The 22,461-nt window shown below is 42.0% G+C and overlaps 2 protein-coding genes across 2 annotated transcripts in view; both read left to right on the forward strand.

Annotated features, from left to right (window-relative positions):
- The first annotated feature begins 13,107 nt into the window (after positions 1-13,107).
- eml1 (EMAP like 1) overlaps positions 13,108-22,461 on the forward strand; it is a 54,744-nt gene continuing 45,390 nt past the window's right edge. Inside the window, exon 1 of the mRNA XM_061794502.1 lies at positions 13,108-13,267. Within this exon, the coding sequence (XP_061650486.1) occupies positions 13,240-13,267 (28 nt within the window). The 5' untranslated portion in view covers positions 13,108-13,239. The remainder of the gene's footprint in view (positions 13,268-22,461) is intronic.
- On the forward strand, positions 14,757-17,080 carry LOC133487614 (general transcription factor II-I repeat domain-containing protein 2A-like). The gene is made up of 2 exons (XM_061794507.1): positions 14,757-16,287; positions 16,408-17,080. The coding sequence occupies exons 1-2, from the start codon at positions 15,705-15,707 to the stop codon at positions 16,920-16,922; spliced, it is 1,098 nt and encodes a 365-aa protein (XP_061650491.1). The 5' UTR covers positions 14,757-15,704; the 3' UTR covers positions 16,923-17,080.

The raw sequence follows: 22,461 nt of genomic DNA on the forward strand, positions 1-22,461 counted from the left end.
TCCTTCATTCTTCCATCCTGCCTACATAATTCTGTCCTCTCGTCCTTCTTTTCACTCCTTTGTTCTGTCCTTCATTTCTACCTAATAAATTTACTTGTTTCCAGCATCTGTCCTTCCTGCATTCCTTAATCCTTCCTTGCTTATTTCTGTCATCATTCATTCCTCCCTCCTTCTTTTCATACAGTGTGTCCTTGTTTCCTTCCTTCCTTCCTTCCTTGAATAAGTTAATTTTTTAAAAATGTGCAATATCCCTACTTTTGGCCCACCCTGTACTGTATATTCATGTGCGAGTTTGGGCTCCATTAGAGTCTTATTTTTACCTTCCCAATTGAATTTGAAAATGTTCCTTTTTCTCATGGCAGTGTTTATTTAGTTGGAAAGGCACATGGAGCGTTTACACTTCAACTGCATCAAGCCTTTCTGTTTTGATATGAAAGTCACATTTGTACTGGGGAAGTTTTCATTTCATTTTCAAGGCAGTCAAACCTATCGTCAGAGCATGGCCCCGCTAATGTTTGTGTGTGGCACAGTGTTCCTCTGTGTTTTTTTTTAACCGTGTAATTGACAACAAGCTCTTTTTTAAGGTTCAGGTAAAGAGAAGAAGAGAAAAGGAGGGGAGTCTTTTTTTTTTTTTTTTTTCTTTTTTTTTTACTCATCGCCGAAGACCCCTGTTTGTTGTTTTTAGGTTTCCAGTTTCAACCAACTTGTTTCCGTCGGGTTTTAGTCATGACCTCCATCTGGAAATAATATATGTTCATGAAAACAAGCCATCAGCAATTTTAGGGAAGAATTGCATGTGTGTGTGTGTGTGTGTGTTTGTGTGCGTGTGTGAGTGTGCGCAATGTTTGTACATGTCTAGAAAGGGAACATTAGGGCCTCTTATGCAGGTTTAATATTGTAACATTAGCCCCATTCACACTGCATGTAAAACCCTTTTTTCCCCCCACTTGTCACTGTTTTGCATAAATGGCACTAACATGGTGACCGACTGGTTAGCACATCTGCCTCACAGTTTTGAGGACCTGGGTTCAAATCCTGGCCCCACCTGTGTGGAGTTTGCATGTTCTCCCCATGCCTGGGTGGGTTTTCTCCGGGCACTCCGGTTTCCTCCCACATCCCAAACAACATGCGTGGTAGGTTGATTGAAGACTCTAAATTGCCCATAGGTGTGAATGGGAGTGCGTATGGTTGTTTGTTTCTATGTGCCCTGCGATTGGCTGGCGACCGGTTCAGGGTGTACGCGCCTCCCGCCCAAAGGTAGCTGGGATAGGCTCCAGCAGCCCTCGCCCCTAGTGGGGATAAGCGGTAAAGAAAATGGATGGATGGATGGCACTAACATGGAATGCAGCGCTGAAGTGGTTCTGGTAATATTACGACTTTGGAGGTAGTATCGGAAGCCTCTTTCACACAGATCCTGCCATAACAGAAGACTTGGAATCCAGCCACCTTTGCCTTTCACACAGAACTTAGTGAAATGGGATTGTTCCTATTTCATACAGTGACAAAGCATCCCACAGCATCTGGTGCGGCAATTGCTTTGATGACAGGGTGGGAGAAATGAATGTCTCGTGTTAATGTTATTCCTCTGTCGTGGAATTATAGCTTTCCCCTGACACACCGTTTGTGGGCCTCTGCTGATATGGTTCTAGCCCATTTTCCGCTACCTCTGTTGACCAACATTTTTCCGCCTTATTTCCAAACAGTCACAGAAAGGGGGCACAAAGTCTGCTCAGGAACATTTCAATTTTGGAGGTATCAGAAGTTTCTCGCTCAGAGATCCCGCAAAATTGCTGCATGAGAGGCGTAACATACACAAGATCCCAAATTAAAATCCTCCATTCCCACGTAGACACAACCCCTAATCAGTAGTTGCATGACAGTGCCAACGTCTGGTGTGCCAAATGAAATACTTGTTGGGCAGCGACAATTGGGCGGGAGAAGTGAGGTACTATCAGAAATCCTTTTCACACAGATGTCCTGCAAAATCAGAACCACAACAGAAGACCTGGAATTCTTCTGTCTTTGCCGCCAACACAATTTCCTGTTTCCGGCATTTCCCATTTAACACTTGCGACACAGCAATCAGATAACTTCGATGCATGAAAACGTCGCTGCCAGCATCTGGTGTGACAGTCGCTTTCAACACGAATGGGCGGCCGAATGGAGTGTCACTTGTATAGCTTTAGATCTAGCCCCCTTTTACACTGACAGCGTTTTTTTCCCCCCCACCTTATTTCTAACACAGACACGAAATGGGGACAAGGAATTATTCACCTTTGTGGGTAGTGTGCCTCCTTCTGAGTTTTGGGGGGCCGGCCTTTCTGTGTGTCGTTTGCATGTTCTCCTTGCGCTCCTTGTGGTTGCGTGTTTTTTTTTTTTTTTTCGAATACCCTGGCTTCCTCTCTATTCCAAAAACATTCATGTTAGGTTAATTGTCTGTAGGTGTGAGTTTTTGTTATACTGTATGTGCCCTTTGATTGGCTGGTGACTAGTCCAGCTTTACTCAAAGCCAACTGGTATAGGCTCCTTTTTTATTGTATTGATGATAATCCCTTAAGGGGAAATTCATCTTAAATTCTGTTGTATATATTTTGTGTTGCACACCACACATATAGAACCAAATCACACACATGCAGGCATGCAAGGAGAGATGTCAGAACGAAAGGGGTGCACAAACAGTTCTGCACCTCTTGAGCTGCGGGCATGGGGACGGTGCCTTGCTCAAGGGCTCATTGACAGTAGCCAGGAGTGAGCTAGCATCTTCCCAACAACTACTAGTAGGCATTTATACATTTCGTCTGCAGCACAACTTGTTCCAAAACCTGCAAGTGCTGCATTCATAATCAGGAAAATGGATGGGTGGATGGACTTCATCCCCTCATTCTGTTAAAAACCAAAATGGCAGAAAAATGACAGCTGTCCGAAAGGGGTTATTGTTAGTCCAGGGAGAAAGATTTTTGAGTTAAGAAGCAAACCCCCAACATCCTCTCTGTAAACCCCATTCTTCTACATTCTTTGATTCCAATGCAAACTTAGTCATGAAAATGTTTCTTGCGCAGCTGCAGGGAGAAATGATGCGCCAGGCAGGTCTTTGGCAAACACTTTGACCCTGGCTCAGGTTAAAAATATGCGGTGAAAGCCGGCACAGTCCTGCGAGGATAGAAGATCTGGTTGGCGGCCATGTGAGTGGAGAGCGAGAGAGAGAGCAGATATTCCCTCAAGTCTGGTCTTACGGAACAATTCTGTGCCTGTCTGGAGGCTTGCCGGTCACACCTGAGAGCCTCTGAAGAGCAGCTAGACATTTAGCTGCTGTGCCGGCGCCCTCCCCGACCCTCCGAGCACAGACACCTCTTAATGCACATGCGGGCCATTGCCCGCATATCTAACTAACTATTTGTCAGTCTGCCTGGAGCCGATACAATCTCTTTTAGAGCTATAATGGCTTTAGCAGAACCTGAAGAACGCAGCGAGCGGTTTATGTCGAGAGGTTTGTCTGCGTTAAGGGGGGGGAGAGGAGGAGGAGGAGGGGTGAGTGGTGCTTGGATCATGTTGAAAAGCCCCAAAGTTAACCCCAGTCCAAAGGTGTATGTCTGCCACAAAAGCCGCAGAGCCCTCTGAGCGGCGTATCTTTTGCTTTATTTACAGCACAGTCAATTTGAACCAGCATTTGAACGTGTAAGTTTAAACCCAAAGTTAACTTTTGTTATTTTAAGACAGGCAAGTCATTATTTTCCCATAGGAAGTCATTGAAATAGAATTGATCTGTTTCGATATGAACTGAACATGCAAATTTAAGTAGATATTTGAACGCTCTTAACTGGCTTACAAGTGCAAAAAGAGGCTAACCACTGTTACTTTTAAAATGTGTCGATAATTATTTTCCTGTAGGAAATAGAAATGAACTGTTTGTTTAGTAACTGTACAAGAAATTTGAAGTGACAATATTAACTCTGAGCTGTCTTACGGATGTTTAAAAAAAAAAAAAAGCTAACTGCTGTTCATTTTAAAATATGCACCGTAATTCCAATGAAGTTGGGAGGCTATCTAAAACGTAATACATTGATTTGCAAATCCTTTTCAATCAATATTCAATTGAATACACTACAAACAATATTTAAGATTGAATGTTCAAACTGATGAATGTTATTGTTGTTGTTTTTTGCAAATATTCTGCATTTTGAATTTGATGCCTGCAACGCTTTCACAAAAAGCTGCGACAAGGGTGACAAAAGAGAATTTTTTATATAGTGGTCTATACATACTGTAGTTCTCTCATGAATAAAATGGAAAAATTGTTTTCGAACACTACTCAGGTGTACTGTTAATTCCGTTCTTTTGTAATAAATAATGAACAAAAAAATTAATGATTTTATTATTTATTTTAAGCCGAGTGTACTGAGTGTCTTTTACAAAATTAGTACATACAAAGCACTTCATGTCCATCTATGCTGGGATGTGTTGCTCTACTTATATTCAAGATATTTTTGTGCCACAAATCAAGAAACGACATCATGGGACATATTGCTAGTGACCACCGAATAGCACAATCAAGTGGCGAACAGTGGTGCCTTGAGATAAGAGTTCAATTCATTCTGTGACCACGCTTGTAACGCAAAACACTCATATCTCAAATCATCTTTCCCCATTAAAATGAGTGGAAATGCCACTAATCAGCCGCCCCAAAAAACAAAATGTTTTTGTTTCTTTTTTTACATAAGGAAATATTTTACTACTACTGTAAGCAGCTCAGTAAGAAGCTGTAATATTAGTCATTTTCCGTATAGGATAAAGAATATATGCCTTTGGGTATTGCTATATTATCTGTCGGCATGCGTTGCGCCACCATTTGTGTTCAAATATCCGTCGTCTTGTATGTTTGTTAGCATTAAGCAAAGCTATGTGGTTGTTTTAAATACCCAATGTGTAATTCTCTCTGTTTTATGTTTAACTTGAGACTAAACTTCAATTTTGAGTGATATTAAGGAGCTTGAAGCCTCTTTTTTGGATGAATTGTTCAATATTTGCCAAAGTGCTGCTTATTGTGAACTGAGCTCACTACCACCACACAGTGGTACGCTTGTCTCTCAGGTTTGCGCTCGAGAGTCAAAGCTAAAAAATCTTGTCTTAAAAAAAAGATAAGTTGGATAAGTCGTATCTCGGGGCACCACTATATTCCGAACACAGACATTCTTCCAGAAAATGTGTGTTGAATTCCATATAATATGACTCGTAAGCCATTCAACTTTTGCTTTTGTCCCACTGCAATTTCTCCATTTATCCAGATGGAGTAGCTTTTTGGCACGTTTGATTTATAAAAAAAAAAAAAAAAAAAAAAAAGAAGCCTAAAAATAGTCCTGTTCTGTGTTTAGTCTCCACCAAGTGTCTGTGTTTGGTTAAACTGGTCTTGCAGCCACACTGTGGTGTTAGCGCAAAACGGTCCCATGGCGAGATTCCCATATGTGCTGCTGCCTTTGCATTCCCTATCACGGCTCTGTTTTTAACCGCCTCTTTTGAATCTCCTCAGCAGCCCATCCATCATACTCGACTGAGCTCGGAATTGTCTTTTTTCACCCCACCCGTGCGCCGCTCTTTCCTGGCCGCCGTCCTCCCCGCCATGCAAGCCAAAACCCTCAATAGCCTTACTATTAATTTAAGCCTTCACCACTCCTGCTAAACGTTTCCATTTGGTATATAATTCCAGCCTTCCGCCAGTGTCGTCGTCCTCCTCCTCCTTCCCCTCCCCCTCCCCTTCCCCCTCCTAGCCACTCTTCCCAAACTTTTTTTTTTTCCCCCCTTTCTCACAACAGCTCACAACTTCTGTGTAGCATCTGGAGTTTCCCCCCTCTTTCAACTGAGTACCTGAGGGCAGGGCCTGTTGAGGATCAAGAGTGTATACATGCGTTTGTGTGTGTGTGTGTGTGTGTGCAGGCCTACCTCTGCTGTTCAAATCAAAGTGCCTTTTGTTGCACGCTGTGGAATCCCCTCTGTGACACCTCGGCCCTTTCTCAGTTGGGGGCGGGATGGGTTGGGTGGGGGTGGGGGACTCTTGCTCCCCAGCCAGAGGGGGACTTCCTCCTCCTCCACAGTTAATCTACTAGAAATACATCCTGTGAACCCCCTCCAAGTTACAGAATTCCATACAAAATACATAAAGTGCATTCTGGATTTATCGGCATCTCCAAAAGCCACAAAGTTGAGTCATATTCTGCCCAAGGAACCATATTTGGTTACTGGAATGGGTGTTCAAAATAGGCACAGAAAGGGGCATTATTGCCCCTTTTCCATTGCAAGGCACCTACTTGGCTTGCCATGGCTCAACTTGCTATTAATGTTTTTCTGCTGACATAAGCAATTACCTCCTGTACTATTTCTAGCATCAAGATTTGTATGATACAGGACATGGCTAGAAATGACAAAACACAACATTTCAACTTTACATTTCTCTTTAGCTACTATTTATTTTAAAATGTGAAAATACTTACTAATACCTTTAATACTTGACTTTTAAAACGTAAAAATAATTATTTCCCCATGGGCCACAACGGAAATGGAAAGGATCTGTTCCTTCATTAACTGTACAGGCAATGTATAGTTGCATTTAACTCGAATGAAGCAATTGTCTTTGTAGTGCAAAAAGAATTTAACTAAAGTTAATTGTAAAATGTGAAATCAAAATAATTAAATCTGGGACCCAGCTCTTGCCATCATCATACATTTATTAACCATTTTTAAGTATCATTTAAACTCCCTTAACTGTCTTACAAGTCTAAAAAGAAATAACATGTTTTAAAATGTTTCCCGTAGGAATGAATAGAAATAGAAACGATCTGTTCCTTTATTAACTGTTCAGGCAATTTAGCATCTACCTTCTCTTTACGGTAACGTGCCAACAAACAAAAATAAATATTGAATAACAGCATAATGTGGTGAATGGAAAAAAAAGTGTCACTTTTTTTTTTTTTACAATTTTAACTGTCATGCAATTGTAAAAAAAGATGTTAACTACAGTTGGTTTTATAATCTTCCATCCATCCATCCATCCATCCATTTTCTGAGCCGCTTCTCCTCACTAGGGTCCGCGCGGGCGTGCTGGAGCCTATCCCAGCTATCATCGGGCAAGAGGCTGGGTACACCCTGAACTGGTTGCCAGCCAATCGCAGGATTTTATAATCTGAAAATACTTATTTTCCCATGTGAAATTGAAGTAATTAATCTCTTTGTCAAACGATTGCCTTCATGATACATTTATCAACCATACATACATTTTTAAGTGGCATTTTAACACTCTTAACAATATTACCGGTGGAAAAAATGATTTAACTTCTGTAAAAGGTAACACGGAAAAACAAATAAAAAAAACACCAAACTTAGATGTCGGATGACAGCATTATGAGGAGCCAATGGTTCATGTTGCTCTGTCTCACTTTTTTACATTCTTCATGTATCATGCAATTATAAAAATAAATTAACCGCTGTTTTTGTGCCTCAGCTCTGGACGCTACAATATTATACACTCCAGCAGCACAGTAAGTACTGGGTACCCTTGTTCTCCTCCATTGTTGTTGTTTGTTAGTGTTTCTCGTTGCAAGTGATGCGTTCGTGGCACTTTTCTTTTTTTTTTCATGCAGAATATTTTGAAGAGGAAAACCAAGCCGACTGACTACAAGTAGAATCAAGCTAAGTTGGTACTGAACAGTGAGGAAGCGACATATGAGACAGTAGGGGTAAATAGCTAAAAACAATAATAATGACACACACGTTAGGTTTAAATGTGAGTGCGACTGGTTGTTCGTCTTCATGTGGCCTGCGAATGGCTGCTGACCAGTTCTGGATGGGCCCAAAGTCAGCTGGGATAGGCTCCAGCTCACCCGAGAGCCTAGTAAGGATAAGCGGTATAGAAAATGGATAGCTTGATCATGGTAGTAAAAGTAGTAAAACGTCTTTTTATACACTTAGATAATTGTCTTCGTGTTAAATTAAAAAGTACTTTAACGAGTGTCCCGTAAAGGTTAATTGCATCCTACATGCTAAAAAGGAGAGCGCTCCTGTTTATTTTTAAAGCATGAAAACGGTACTTGCTAGCGGTCTACTTGCAGAGTTGTAACTTAACATTGCCTTGTTATCTGCTCTGGCATGAATGTCTGGAATGGCAAAGTGCTAGAAATTAACTTAATGGCTCGCTACAATTGTAAAAGCGTCAATTGTTTGTATACTCTGTCTGTGTTTGGAAACAATGAAGTGCAGCATCAACAATCCCGTCCCCGCATTCAGGTTGTTAAACACATGGAACGCTGGGACTGAGCTCTCTGCCACAAGTCCCCAATTAGGGTTCTGCCCACAGCATCATAAAACAGTTAGTGGATTCATTCAGAGGCTGTTGGATTTAACACTATTAGGAGTTCATTAGTTGCTGCATTCACAAGTGCTGCTGCCGCGAGAAGGCCATTAACAAAGAGCTTTTAAACGGGCCCCCTTTCACTCAGATGAATTACGTACCCTTTGGCGATCACCTGCAAAAGCGCAATGGTAATTTGGTTTTATTTTATACGCACCCATTTCAGCTCTTACATGTGGCATTTGATGTCAAATTAACACAGACTGCGGGTTTTAACTTTAAGATCCGGCTCATTTAGAAACAGAATAACAGTATTACTGCGATTGGCTGGCGACCAGTTCAGGGTGCACCCCGCCTCTCGCTCGAAGGTAGCTGGGATAGGCTCCAGCACGCCTGCGACCCAAGTGAGGACAAGCAGTACGGAAAACGAAATTAACCGTCTTATACTGTATGAAGGGCTCTGTTTCCCTTGTAACCTTGACACTTAAACAACAAATGTTCTTCAAGGAGACATATTATGGATTTCTTTTACCACAATTTAAAACAGTTCCCATGTGTGTAAATAACATAGTTAAGTATAAGGCAAGAGATTATTATTTAATCATACATGTTCTTGTGTCAGGCTGGAGCTTTCTCCTGGGGGGAAACTGAACTCTCGACTATTCGCTGTTCACTATTTACAAATTCACATAGCCATGTCTTTTGCTGTGGAACTATCCACAGCTAGTCCCGAAAAACTCATGCATTGGCAGTTTTTGTGCTCTTTCTGTACTTCCATAAAATGCCACAAGAGGGCACCAAATCGCCATGTAATATGAATGCAGTACTTGGTGTCAAGGAAGGATAGTTGAAGTGATACATCTCTATTAAGAGACTAAAATCTTTGTATGTTGGGGAGGGGCTAAAGTTAGCCTGGGTTAAGAGTGGAATTTATGGAGTCTTCTCCGCATGTTTTAACGTTTTAAGATGAGCTTGAAATAATATTGACGTGTCTTGGGATCTTGAGTTTGTGGTATATTTACGGATTAAACTACTAATATAGGCAGTTATACACATTTTTAGGGGTCATCAATGACTTGCATTATTTCTCTTTTGGTGGCAGGACTCACTCCTTATCCTATTTGAAGTGAGGAGTGTGTATTAAAGGAGACATATTGTGCCATTTTCCACATATTAAAAGGCTCCAGGTGTCTGTGACATGCTTTAGTCAAAATACCACAAGGAAGAATTATAGCACTTTACACACCTATATTGCTTATCTGCTGAATCAGCCTGTTTTTAGGGCTGTCTCTACTCTTGTACTCTTCCTCATAACAACTATATACAGTATGACAATAACATTACATAGGAGTTAGATTAGATCCCTTCATGTTGCATTCTTGTAGTGTTTCCCCCCCCCCCCCAAAAAAAGTGACAGTTGTAACCTGGAATTGCATGTGACCGCCTCGCTCTTTCCAGACCGTGCCACCTTTGTTCAACGTACTGGAGCAACCAGAGGAGACTGGTCCCAGCCACTTAAGTCACCATCTTATTTTTACGCTTAATTTTCACTAAATTTCGCACTCCTTGCCTCTAGGCGACCTACTTTCTCACTGACGTGAAGATCTGTATGTTGTATGATGGAACAACAGCAACAGTGTACTATCTGAGACTTGCGCGGGCAAGTCCCCTCAAACGAGTGACTGTGATCCCTCCTGTCTCTGTGCCCATCAGTATAGCCTTTTCATGCCAAACTAGAGATAATTTAATCGAAGGGTGAATTGATTTATTACTGCCAATAACAGTGAGATAAAGATAAAAGAGAAGCTAAAGTTTAAAGAAAAACAAATCTGTGTTGATCATTTGCGTATATTTACATCACATCCTCTGAACGTAGCGTACATGTGCCATCCCAAGTCTTGAGTGAGCTGACCGCATTCAAACTTAGCCCAGCATTTGGCGCCTCCTCAGCAATATGCGATAGTGGAGAGCGGAACGATCGAAATATCGATGATATCGATACCAAGATTTTCAGTATCGCACACCACTAATATGTGATAATTCATACACTCAGAGAAGCTTTCTTCGACCACAATTCTGCAATAAATGAAAGGCCGATTTAGTTCATCTGGCATTTGAAGGACGTAACCTGAAACCTGGACCTCTCGACTGTGTGGCAGACGTGCTAACTACTATTCCACCACGGTGCCCTCTATTGGGGGTTCTACTCTAGTCACTGACGGAGTAGTGAAGTTCACTTGCTAGCCTGATTTCTGTGATGATAGAACTGGTTGTTTGTCTCTAAATGTGACCCACACACCAAACTGAATAGGCTAAGCAGTACAGAAAATGGATGGATATATATATATACTGTAGCAGAACTCTGCGATCGTTTTTTAAGTTTAGCTACTTAATGTAATGGTCTCGCATGTGAGAAAGGAGAGCGTCAGTCAGCAATGTTCTTTTCAGGCTTTTATTGAATTCCGGGAGAACAGTAAAACACAAACACAATGAGCACACATGTAGGAGCTGCTGCCGGCCACAGCTCACGCTCAGACACTCACGCAGACTCGCTGACGTCAAACCCCACCCCACCAAGCCCCGCCTCTTAAAGGCATATATCTAACACACAGATACCACAAAACGTACTGCATATTTTATACATTTATGCGTGTATTTATGTGTGTGTGTTCAAATGCGTTTACAATGCGTTTAAAATGTGTGTTTAATATTTTGGTAAGTTAAATAATAGCATCTCTATAGCATGGATTTTCTTTTACCTATAACGGGTGGGTCTGGAACATATCCCCTACAATGAACAAGGGTTAACTGTGATATCGGCCCTTTGTTTGTACAACTGAATATTACCTGAGCTAAACTAATGCATTATATAGACACACAGGCAGACAGTCTGTTTGCCTTGGCAAGAGGGGTCAACGGGTCCTGACAGGGTGAAGGTTGGGGTTATGTTTGGAAAGACCCTCCAGCTCCTCTGCAAACAAGAGCAGGAGATCAAACAGTGCTGGGGTCCTGTGTTGCATCCAGGCTCGGGGTTGGGGGAGGTGGGGGCAGGGCTGGTGCACAGATAATAGCCCCCCCCCCCCCCCCCCCCCCTCCTCCTACACACTTCTTCTTCTCTGGTGTTTTAGCTCCAGATTAGCATTGTGTGCCGGCACTTATGATCTAACCTCTGCGACACTGCGTTATTCCTCGGACATGTTTACCATCTGACCCCTCTCCAGTCACATGCTGGATCTTTCTCTTGCTCCATAATCCTCTCAGTCATGTGGAAATGGGTCAGCTGAGTCCCTCAAGAACCAGTGAATGGAGTTTGGCAGAGAACCTTGATTCTTTTAACTTGCATAATTCTCGTACTGAGAAGAATGAAAAATAAAACCTGTTAAATATCGCATGTTGTTAGGAGCTAGCTCGACTTTTATGCTCTCAAAACATGTTCCCAAAGCTTTGCTAACTATACATCGATACATATATAATACAACAATATCAGACAATGCCAAGCTACATTCTCCACGTGTTACAACAGTATGGCTTCATAGTAAAAGAGTATAAATACTAGACTGGCCTGTCAGCAGTCCAGACCTGTCTCCCATTGTAAATGTGTGGCGCATTATGAAGCACAAATTACGACAATGGAGACTCTGGGCTGTTGACCACCTAAAGTTGTATACATCATGCAATAATGGGAAAGAGGTCCACCTACAAAGCTTCAACAATTAGTGTCCTCAGTTCCTAAACGCTTATTGAGTGTTGTTAAAAGGAAAGGTGTTAACACAGTGGTACACATGCCCCTGTCCGAGCTTCTTTTTTTTTTTTTTAATGTGTTGCAGGCACCAAATTCAAAATGAGGGAATATTTGCACACAAAAAAAAAAGTTTATTCATTTGAACATTAAACATCTTGTCTTTGTATTGTGTTCAATTTAATATACGTTGAAAAGGATTTGCAAATTATCGCTTTGTTTTATACAACGTCCCAGCTTTATTGGAATTGGGGTTTGTGTCAGAAAGAAAACACATTTAAATGTTTGTCAAATGTCACTCTTGATTCTTATTTCTACTTTCCAGCATAAGCTTGACTTCTCGTCGTTTTTTTTTTTTTTTATGTTTTGCATTAGCCTGACATACAATATATGAACTCTGGTTTATTTATTAGAAACAAAACACACCATTAAGATTTTGTTCAAATAGTAGTCTTGAGTCTTGATGATTACTCTCGAGCATAAGCCAAACCTATTTTCATAGTCTTCTTATTTTCTAGCCTTGCATGAACCTGGTATACAAATGGCTCTTTTATCGAACTCGGGTTTATTTATTTGAAATAAACAAAAAAAAACAAAAAAACACCCTTAAGGCTATTTGTTCAAATGTCATTTGGCTTGGGTATTTTTTGCTGGTATGTAGGCCACTCGAGAGAACAACCAAGCAATCAGGAGCTGCTTGTTTATTAGCTTATAGCGCCTCTCATAGGAAATTCCAGTTCCTACTACTTGGACTTTTGTGGAGTACAGTAACAGCAGGTTTTGACCAAACTATGTACCAAATTGAAAAGAAACAAAGTCACATTAACTGTCCAAATATTTAATGGACTCAGTGTGGAAATTTGTATTGTGCATTTTATTTGAATGGTGCAAGCGAAATCATGACAGGCCTGTCATGTCTCAGGGAAACAGTATACCAAGGGAGGGGCTGTTGGTTACACATTTACTGCCCAATAGCATAGAATGGAATATTTGATTGACATGTTCTTAGGCCATTGCTGATACTGTGCAGGGAGCCAAGAGAGGAAGGAGAAAGAGGGGGACTGAAAGAATAGCTAGAAAGTTAGTGAGGGACACGGTGTAATAGTTGACAGGAGATATTACTAGTTAAAGGCCACAACAGTGACTGGTGGTGCCGTCTGCAGCCATGTCTGACTGCGAGGGGCTTCCAATGGGTAAGTCAGCACACGTCTTCACGGAATTGTGTGACTGAGCATGCACGGAATAGATGAAGTGCTTATCTTTTTAGACTTTTGCAAGTGTGTTTGCAGCTATTGTGAGCGTGTGGTTGAAAGGAGGGAGGGGGGGGAGCTATACTCTTGGGCCCAATCTGTTTTGGCACAGCTCTCCACTGGAAGCAAGTATTTAGCTGGTTTGGTTTGGGGCCTTATATGGACACTTGGAGGCATTTCCCTAATGGAGATGGACTTTCCGCTTGTTTACAGATGTTCATTACACACTGTCTCACTACACCGTGAGGAATATTTACGCATAGGACTTGGCTGCTCTAAGGCGATCTGTTTAGGAGAGAAGTGAGAAAAGATGACTTGCACTCGCAGGCGATTGCTCGTGTGCCTCAGCTGACCACGACTGAAGGTTAAATCCCTGCAAAGAGCAGCCAAGTTGAAATAGAGAGCTAAATCTCCTTGTGCCCTGCCTGACAGATTAACAGCAGCAATCATTTCGGAATCGAAACTTTCCCTTTCAGTTTATTGTTTCTCTCAGCCTAGTCCATTTATGGTCTGTCTTCTCCCCCACATCCCCAGAACCCCCTTCTGAAACTATCTATCTATCTATCTGTCTATCTGTCTTCTAACGTACATACCCACCAATAATGCATTCAATGACTTAATTTGTTAGGGTTAAGCTACTTACTAGTGTGGGTTCTTACTATCTGTCTACCAATCACTAGCTGTCCGTTTAAATTAAAACTATCTTGTTGTATTTATACCTTTGTCACAGCAGTAAGATGATGGTAAAGCTATAAAATTGAACTTGAAAGTGCTTTAAAAGTAAATAAAATACATAACATTTTGTAAAATCATAACAAAACAACAGCAATATTATATCTACACTATACGTGTTATTATGATGTCATTAAAAGCGCAGGTCACGTTGAGGCCGTCTGCCTATTTAGGAATTGGAGTTTCAGCAGCAGTTCACCAATTGTCCTGCAGGTGGCAGTGTGAGCCTAGTTTATGTGTGATTGTGCTGTGCGAGGTAGGGTTCATAAAGCGCGGTACATTCAGGAGAAGGAAACTTGACGCAAGATTAGGGGTCATATTTAAAAGGCGTCACAAATAGATGACGAGAGAGTGGCTGGACGTGACTGGAATAGAAAAGGTAAGGAAACATACTTGGTTGGGATATGTGTGCTAGTTTGATTTATAAAAAAAAAAACTGTTTGCTTGAGGTTGTTACACATGAAGGCGTTTATGGCGAGCGGATTCAACATTTCATTAGTGGTGGGCAAGTGAAGACTCATGAAGCACTGAGGCTTTCCTAATAATTGTGCCGAAAAAGATTCAAAGCTTCAAGGCTTCAGTGATGGGGACATCTGGTGGACAACTGATGCCATAGCAACGTCTAAAGAGCACGACTGAAGCATTGGCACTGTTTCCCATGACAGCAATAAAAGTTCAGAAAACTCTGTATGGTCAGTCAAGTGTTTTGTTCATTTATACCAAATAATGATTATATCGTCATTACAATAAAATATGCAAATGCTTCCCCCCCCCATACTCTAAACCTGGCCTGGCCAACCCGCGGCTCGCGAGCCTCATGCGGCTCTTTAACTAGTTTCATGCGGCTCTTCAGGAGCTGTCACATGACATGTGTCAAAAATGCTTGGCTGGCGCTGTCATTCACTCCCCCTACAGCTAGATGGCACACTGACCATGTAAGCCTGTTTGAGTGACGTCAGACGAGCGACGAGATAATCTTTGGTGTGACATCATTTGTGTTGTAAACAATTTCCGACAAGTTACCTCTTGAAATGGCAGGGGGAAAAAAAGCACAGCCAAACGAAAATATGAAGAAGAACACAGGACGTTTTTGCCAGAGTGGGAGAGTTTATATTTTTTTGTTAAACGTAATGGCAAGCCGATCTGCCTTATATGTCACGCAGCATTAGCGCATTTCAAAGCTTCAAATCTTCAGCGTCACTTCAGCTCACTCCACCCTAACATCGAACAGGAATTTCCAAAAGGGACTGAACTTCGCAAGAACAAGTTGGTCGCTTTGAAAAGCAAGGCAGAAAAGCAGGTGCAGTTTTTCAAAAAATGTACAAAACACTCGGAGACCGTAACGCTTGCATCATATCAGCTGGCTCGGAACATAGCACGGGCTAAAAAGCCATACAAAAAATTCCTCATTGACGCCTTTGAGATCTTGGCTCCTGGAGACGACAAACTAAAACGGAGCGTATCAGACGTTTAACTGTCCCGCCACAGTGTTAAACGCAGAATATCGGATATTAATACAGCTGTTGAATCACAGTTGCACTCTGACCTTCAAGCATGTGAGTATTTTAGTGTGGCATTGGATGAGAGTTGTGACATACAAGACAAGCCTCAGTTGGCAATATTTGCACGGTCTGTGTCAAATGAATGTATGATCAAAGAAGAACTCCTTGATATTGTGCCATTAAAAGACAGAACCCGTGGCATAGATGTGAAGGAAGCAATGATGGCTGCGTTTGCAAAAGCAAATCTGCCCATACCGAAACTAACTGCAATAGCCACGGACGGAGCGCCAGCCATGATCGGATCCGTGAACGGGCTTGTGGGGCTGTGCAAAGCTGATCAAACATTTCCCGACTTTTGGAATTTCCACTGCATCATCCACAGGGAGCAACTCGTGTCTAAATCATTGAATTTAAACAACGTCATGAAGCCTGTGATGGAAATCGTCAACTACATCCGTACACATGCGCTTAACCACAGGCAATTCAGGAATCTCATCGCTGAGCTGGACCAAGGGCTTCCAGGTGACCTGCCGCTCCACTGCACTGTGAGGTGGCTGTCAAAAAGCAAGGTACTCTCTCGCTTCTTTGAGCTTTTGGATGCTGTGAAACTGTTCATGGAAGAGAAGGACAAGGACTATCCCGAGCTCTCAGACCTCGAGTGGATTATGGATCTGGCATTTTCAGTCGACATGCTGTGTCACTTGGACAGACTGAACCTGACCCGGCAGGGTAAGTTAAAAATGCTGCCTGACCTGGTGCAAAGTTTGTTTGCGTTTGTCAACAAACTAAAGCTGTTTGAGGCGCATATTCAAAAGGGAGATTTAACACATTTTCATACTCTGCTAAAAGCCAGTGAGCAAGACACCAGCGCCGCCCTGAAAAAGAAGAGAGACAGATATGCAACACTGGTTGCAAACCTGCACGAAAGCTTTGTGACCCGGTTCTGTGAGCTACAACTGAAAAGACCACAGATTACGTTCCTCGTCGACCCATTTAATGCGGAGACAGACTGTTTGAAAGACCCCCTCGTCACAGATGAGGCTGCGGCTGAGTTGGAGATGATCGACCTTTGTGAGGAGGATCAACTGAAAGCTGTTTTAAGGGAAGGGACCGTTGAGTTCTGGAAAAGTGTGCCAATGGAAAAATACCCCAACATCAAACGAGCTGCGCTTAAGATACTGTCCATGTTTGGGTCAACGTACGTCTGCGAGTCTGTGTTTTCTACCCTGAAACATGTGAAATCAAAGCATCGATCTGTTCCGACTGACACTCATTTGAAAGAATTGCTTAGAGTGGCAACAACAGAATACAAGCCAGATTTGAAGAGGATTGTTCAAGATAAGGAATGCCAGAAGTCTCACTAAGCAGCATAGTAAGAGAAAGATGTTATTGAAAATGATTCTATTATTGTTTGTGGACTTGCTTGAACTGAGAGTTTGTGTGTGTGAGATGTTAACTGTTGAAAATTACTGATATTATCATGTTGGTGTGGTTCTTTTCATTAGATCTGGCTGAGCAGAGGTCTGTGTATGCGTGCATACATGATTAAAAGATGATGTTCATGTGTACCCATGTGTATGATGTGGCTCTTTGCAGTAACACAGAAAAAAAGTGGCTCTTAGTCTCTGACTAGTTGGCCACCCCTGCAGTCTAAACGTTGTCAGAATCAGAATCAGAATCATCTTTATTTGCCAAGTATGTCCAAAACACACAAGGAATTTGTCTCCGGTAGTTGGAGCCGCTCTAGTACAACACAGTCAATTTACAGAACACTTTGGAGACATAAAGACATTGACAAAAAACAATTGTGCAAAAAGATGCAGAGTCCTCTAGCACTTAGAGCAGTTCGAATGACTAATATTGCAATAGTCCGGTGCAATGACCATTGTGCTGAGACTTCAAGGAGTGTATGCGGTTTAAAGTGACGAGTAGTGCGACAATCTGGGACAACGGTTGTGCAAATGTTACAGATACTCCTCAATCAGTGTGCAAATAGAGCAGATGCTACTCTGGCATGAGTGGCCACTATATGCAAATAGTGCAGCACGAACTCAAGTCAAAAAATTGCCAGCTTGTTGTAATGGAATTATAGGTTAGCTGTTTAAGAAGTTGATTGCAAGAGGGAAGAAGCTGTTGGAATGTCTACTAGTTCTAGTTTGCATTGATCGGTAGCGCCTACCTGAGGGAAGGAGCTGGAAGAGCTGGTGATCGGGGTGCGGAGGGTCCGAGAGGATTTTGCACGCCCTTGTCTTAGTTCTGGTAGCGTGCAAGTCCTCAAGGGTGGGTAGGGGGGTACCGACAATCCTTTCAGCAGTTTTGATTGTCCGTTGCAGTCGGAGTTTGTCCTTTTTTGTAGCAGCACCAAACCAGACTGTGATGGAAGAACACAGGACTGATTCGATGACCGCTGTGTAGAACTGTCTCAGCAGCTCCGGTGGCAGGCCCTGGTTTCTCAGAAGCCGCAGGAAGTACATCCTCTGCTGGGCCTTTTTGAGGACAGTGTTGATGTTGGTCGCCCACTTCAGGTCCTGAGAGATTGTAATTCCCAGGAACTTGAAGGTCTCGACGGTTGACACAAGGCAGCTGGACAACGTGAGGGGCAGCTGTGGCGAAGGATGCCTCCTGAAGTCCACGATCATTTCTACAGTCTTCAGCTCCAGGTTGTGTCGGCCGCACCACAGCTCCAGCCGCTCCGCTTCCTGTCGATATGCAGACTCGTCACCGTCCTTGATGAGGCCGATGACAGTGGTGTCATCTGCAAACTGCAAGAGTTTGACAGTCGGGTTCGCTGAGGTGCAGTCGTTCGTGTAGAGAGAGAAGAGCAGCGGAGAGAGGACACAACCTTGGGGCGCCCCAGTGCTGATGCTGCGTGTGGATGAGGTGGCCTGCTGTGTCCTGCCTGTGTATGGTGTTATTCAATATAAATGTCAACAATTCAGTTGCAGGTATCTGCTTGTGAATTACAGATGTCTGTACCTCCAGTTTGAGATATCTAAAACAGCCTTTTGATGAGTCATAATTCCAGTCATACATATCTACTACGTCATTTCGCCTAGTTAAAACTTGATTCAAGATGTCTGCAAGGGACATGTAGATAGCTTTAATTGAGGTGAATTAAATATATCTTGCTCTGGATTTATGACTAGACAGATTTAAATTGTAGGGTGTATATAAATTAGAAAAGTACAGCGGTAACTGAGCGTGCCATCTTGTCATAAACCAAGGACCTTTTGTGATGCTAAAGCTGTTCCTCTCGACGACTAACTAGAGGAAATGTGTGTGTAGGCTGCAGTGGAGGAGATGAATGGTTTCCACAGTAGTTTATTTTGGGATTTATTGATTTAAGGATCCACTTGCTCTGACTTCGAAAGGATCAAGAGGAGGAGAAACAGGGCAGGCTGCATAAAATCAAACAAAGGCTGCCTATTTCTAACACAAAATGAATGGAAAGCAATAGACAGTGCTGTGTGAGGATGTGTCTGTTTCAGCTTTTGCAGAGAGGAGGAGGAGAAAAAAAAAGGTTGTTCAGGAAATAGGGGGGAGGGTGAACATGGATGTTTCAACAGCCAAGTCAGATGTGATTAATGTCACAGCATGAGAGAACAGTCTTGTACATTCCGCTATATACTGTATGTGTCCATACAGTTAAACACCGCCGATTAAAATGTTTCTTTATCCTTATGAAAAGCACTGCTGCATTAATATTTTCTATAGATGTGGTGCAGAATTTAAGAAATTGGTGTATTTATTATGAGGAGAAAAGGTATTAAAGGTTGACACTGATGTGTCACACAAGAAACCTTTGGACTGTTATCGGCAAGTAAATAAAGCCTAGTAAAAAATATGAATCAAATTCCGGCTCACGGTTTCTTGTTCTCTTGCTTTCTTTTGCTTGCAATCGTATCGGGTGCCCTTTGCCACATTCTGCTGCATAAGAAGGACAGCACTGCCCGTAAACTGTTTTCATACAAGCCAGCGCTGGATGAGATGGCCTTAAAATAAAATCACACTCTTTTTTTTTCTTCTAAAAATCTGATTTCTGTTTTTAATTGATTACCCCCTTTGCCTATTGAAAAAGCAAATGACAATGACTATTCAAAACTACTTTTGATCAACTGTCTTTATTCCCTTCTGGAGTTTGCTTGACAAGTCCTTATAACATTTTTATCATTTCCCCCCCAGCATTAACTAGCATAAAATTCCACAGAAAGCATGTAAATAAATATTTACTTAACAGATAATATAAAAAAATGTACATGAGGTAAATTGCAATCCTTAAAAAAATGTTCCACGATTTAACATCGCAACTTTAGTCGTCTAACTGCGTGGCTTGTATGGTCCATATAATTATTAACATAATATTGGACCCTCTCCAGCTCATGTTGTGCAAGGCAACTTCTCCAAATTATTTGTGGCTTGATAGTACATTCCTTAGGTCAAACGTTTCCAACATGTCTTAAAATCAATGCTTTTGCAACGTCTAAATGGGCACCATGTATTATGGCACAATGTTCAGCCTGATTGATTCCACGAGCCACGGGTCTTGTTTATTGTTATACAAAAAACGGTTCAGCTCATGTTATTTTTCTTAGCAGGGATTAAAATTGGTAGTCGCTTTTTCTTTTTTTTTTTTTTTAAAGAAATAGTCGTTCAAAGGGTTGAAAAAGTTGCCAAGTATATTGACAAAGTTGCTACTTTCGCCAACACTGAGTGTGCTTTTACAAACTAGCTCTGCTGTGTATGTGTCGTTCGTGGAAGGAGTGCACGTCAGCCGGGATATGCTTTGTGCTTTGAACTATGGAAGCGGCAAAAAAATCGCCCTTCCTTAAAACAAACTTTAGCACACAGGTTTTGTCCAAATTCAATTTATATGGATCACTTAGGCCCCTGGTTGGATTAATTCATGGTGTAAACCCGCCCAATAACCAGGACAGCACACAGATGGTGGCTGGATCATCCAGAGGATTGACCTTGTTCCCTCCTTCGTTCTGGATTTGGTTGTGTTTAATCCCAGCCCACTGGCAGACTGACTGATCATCTGTGGAATTTAAAGAATGTCTGCAATTTTTTCTCAAGAAAGCAAATAAATGAACAATCTGCTCAGTTTGATTTTGGCCTTCAATAGCCTCCTGGCCGATAACACTATATAAATAATAATTGATTTTCATTGCTATTTTCATTGCTATATTTGCAGACACACGTCTTATTTCTTTACATCACCCAATTATTAGACCCAAAATTCAAATTCTAACCATTCTAATAGTAATAGTAGAGCTGGTCATTATTCACTTTTTCAGACAGAACTCTTGCCCTTTCTTTGTGAACATTCATGCAGCTGATGTGGCTTCTCGCAAACAGTTACAGTGGTACCTTGAGTTATGAGTTTAATTCCTTTAAGATTGTAATTCAATTTATTCATCTCTTAAATCAGTTTTCCCTATTTAAAATTACATTCACTGCCATTGACGACTGTTGAATTCAAAAGTCTGTTAACATGGAGGACTGGCAGTGAGTGAGTGTTAATTTGAAAGCTGATAACCCGTTTCAGCCCTCCAAAAAAAATAGATTTTTGTCTTACATGTTTTTAATCTAGAAAAATAGCATTTTACTGTATACAATTTAAGGTGCATGGCCTAGTGATTGCCGTCAGGAGTCGGAGTCTGTTAGTCTGCGCTGGTGGCCTCCAGCAGCTCCTTGTGAATGTTCTCCTTTTATATTCGTGTGTTTGACTGTTCGTCCCGTTCAATAAACAGCTGGAAGTGCATCAGTGACTGTGGCTGTCCTTGCTCACATGCAAAGCATTTCAGCACCTTAATTGCTCAGTTTTCTTAACTCGAAGCAAACAAAACAAAAAAAAATATCGACCAAGCGACCGACGTAACTCGTAACTTGTAAAAACTTGTAAATAGGGACATCCATTACTGTCCGTGGAACCGTCTGCGGTGATGTACAAGCATCTCACCTTTGTCCTGGCATACCCTTACATACAGACACATTCCGCCTCTGTTACAGCTCTTACACTACCTCAGAAAGTGGATTATTAGGATGTGAACCTCCCCGTTCCATGTTGTTGGGGTTTAGCGCTGCTACAATTAATTGAATGACTTGTATATTACAAAAAAGGGTTGAAGCAAAATCTCTGCCTTGACACTTCCAAGAATAGACAGCCACCGTTGGACTTTCAATCGCTTCATTGAATAAACAGTCAGAAAACAAAAACGTAATCTGCACATTCAATCACGATCTGCCATTGGCCACAGTTCCAGCAGAATTACAACGTGCAGACTGGCTAACAGATTAGCCAGTTACCAGCCAGACAGCTCTACGCTTTAATTCGCTGACACCATGTCGCTCAAAAGGGCCAGGCCCCGCCTTTTAAAGGCGTACACACTCCCAAATCACAGTGTGCAAAAGAATTCTAGGAATGATGACGTAGAATTGAACTGTTGTAAAATTGTTATGTTGCTACCCACTTGCGAACAACTTTTATCGTCAGTGAAAAGAGTTAAAAACGCCATACTACGCCGCTTTAGGATTTAATTTCCAATCAGGACGGAATACAAAAAAGGAGGTAGACAGTCATAGCGTTCCAAAAAAAATAAACTTGAGGAAACAGTGGGAGGATGTGGCTGGAAGAGTTGAGATGCCAAAAGATCAGCGGTTGTTCGAAGCCTTTGATTGCCCCCAGCTCATGAGAGAGCTCACCGTTGTGTCTGGGTATAAACGACGGCTTAAATCCAATGCAGTGGCGACTATCTTTCCTCACAAGGAGCCTAAACGGCCGCGTGTGACAATCGAAAGCCGAGCAAAAAGACGCGAAAGACAGGAGGCGCTGTCCGCTTACCTTGATCAGCTCACTTTAGCAGTAGCAGCTGTTGTAAACAAACCATCGCCACCGGACAC

The sequence above is a fragment of the Phyllopteryx taeniolatus genome, chromosome 13 (assembly GCF_024500385.1).
Source record: "Phyllopteryx taeniolatus isolate TA_2022b chromosome 13, UOR_Ptae_1.2, whole genome shotgun sequence".
NCBI classification, from domain to species: Eukaryota; Metazoa; Chordata; class Actinopteri; order Syngnathiformes; family Syngnathidae; genus Phyllopteryx; species Phyllopteryx taeniolatus.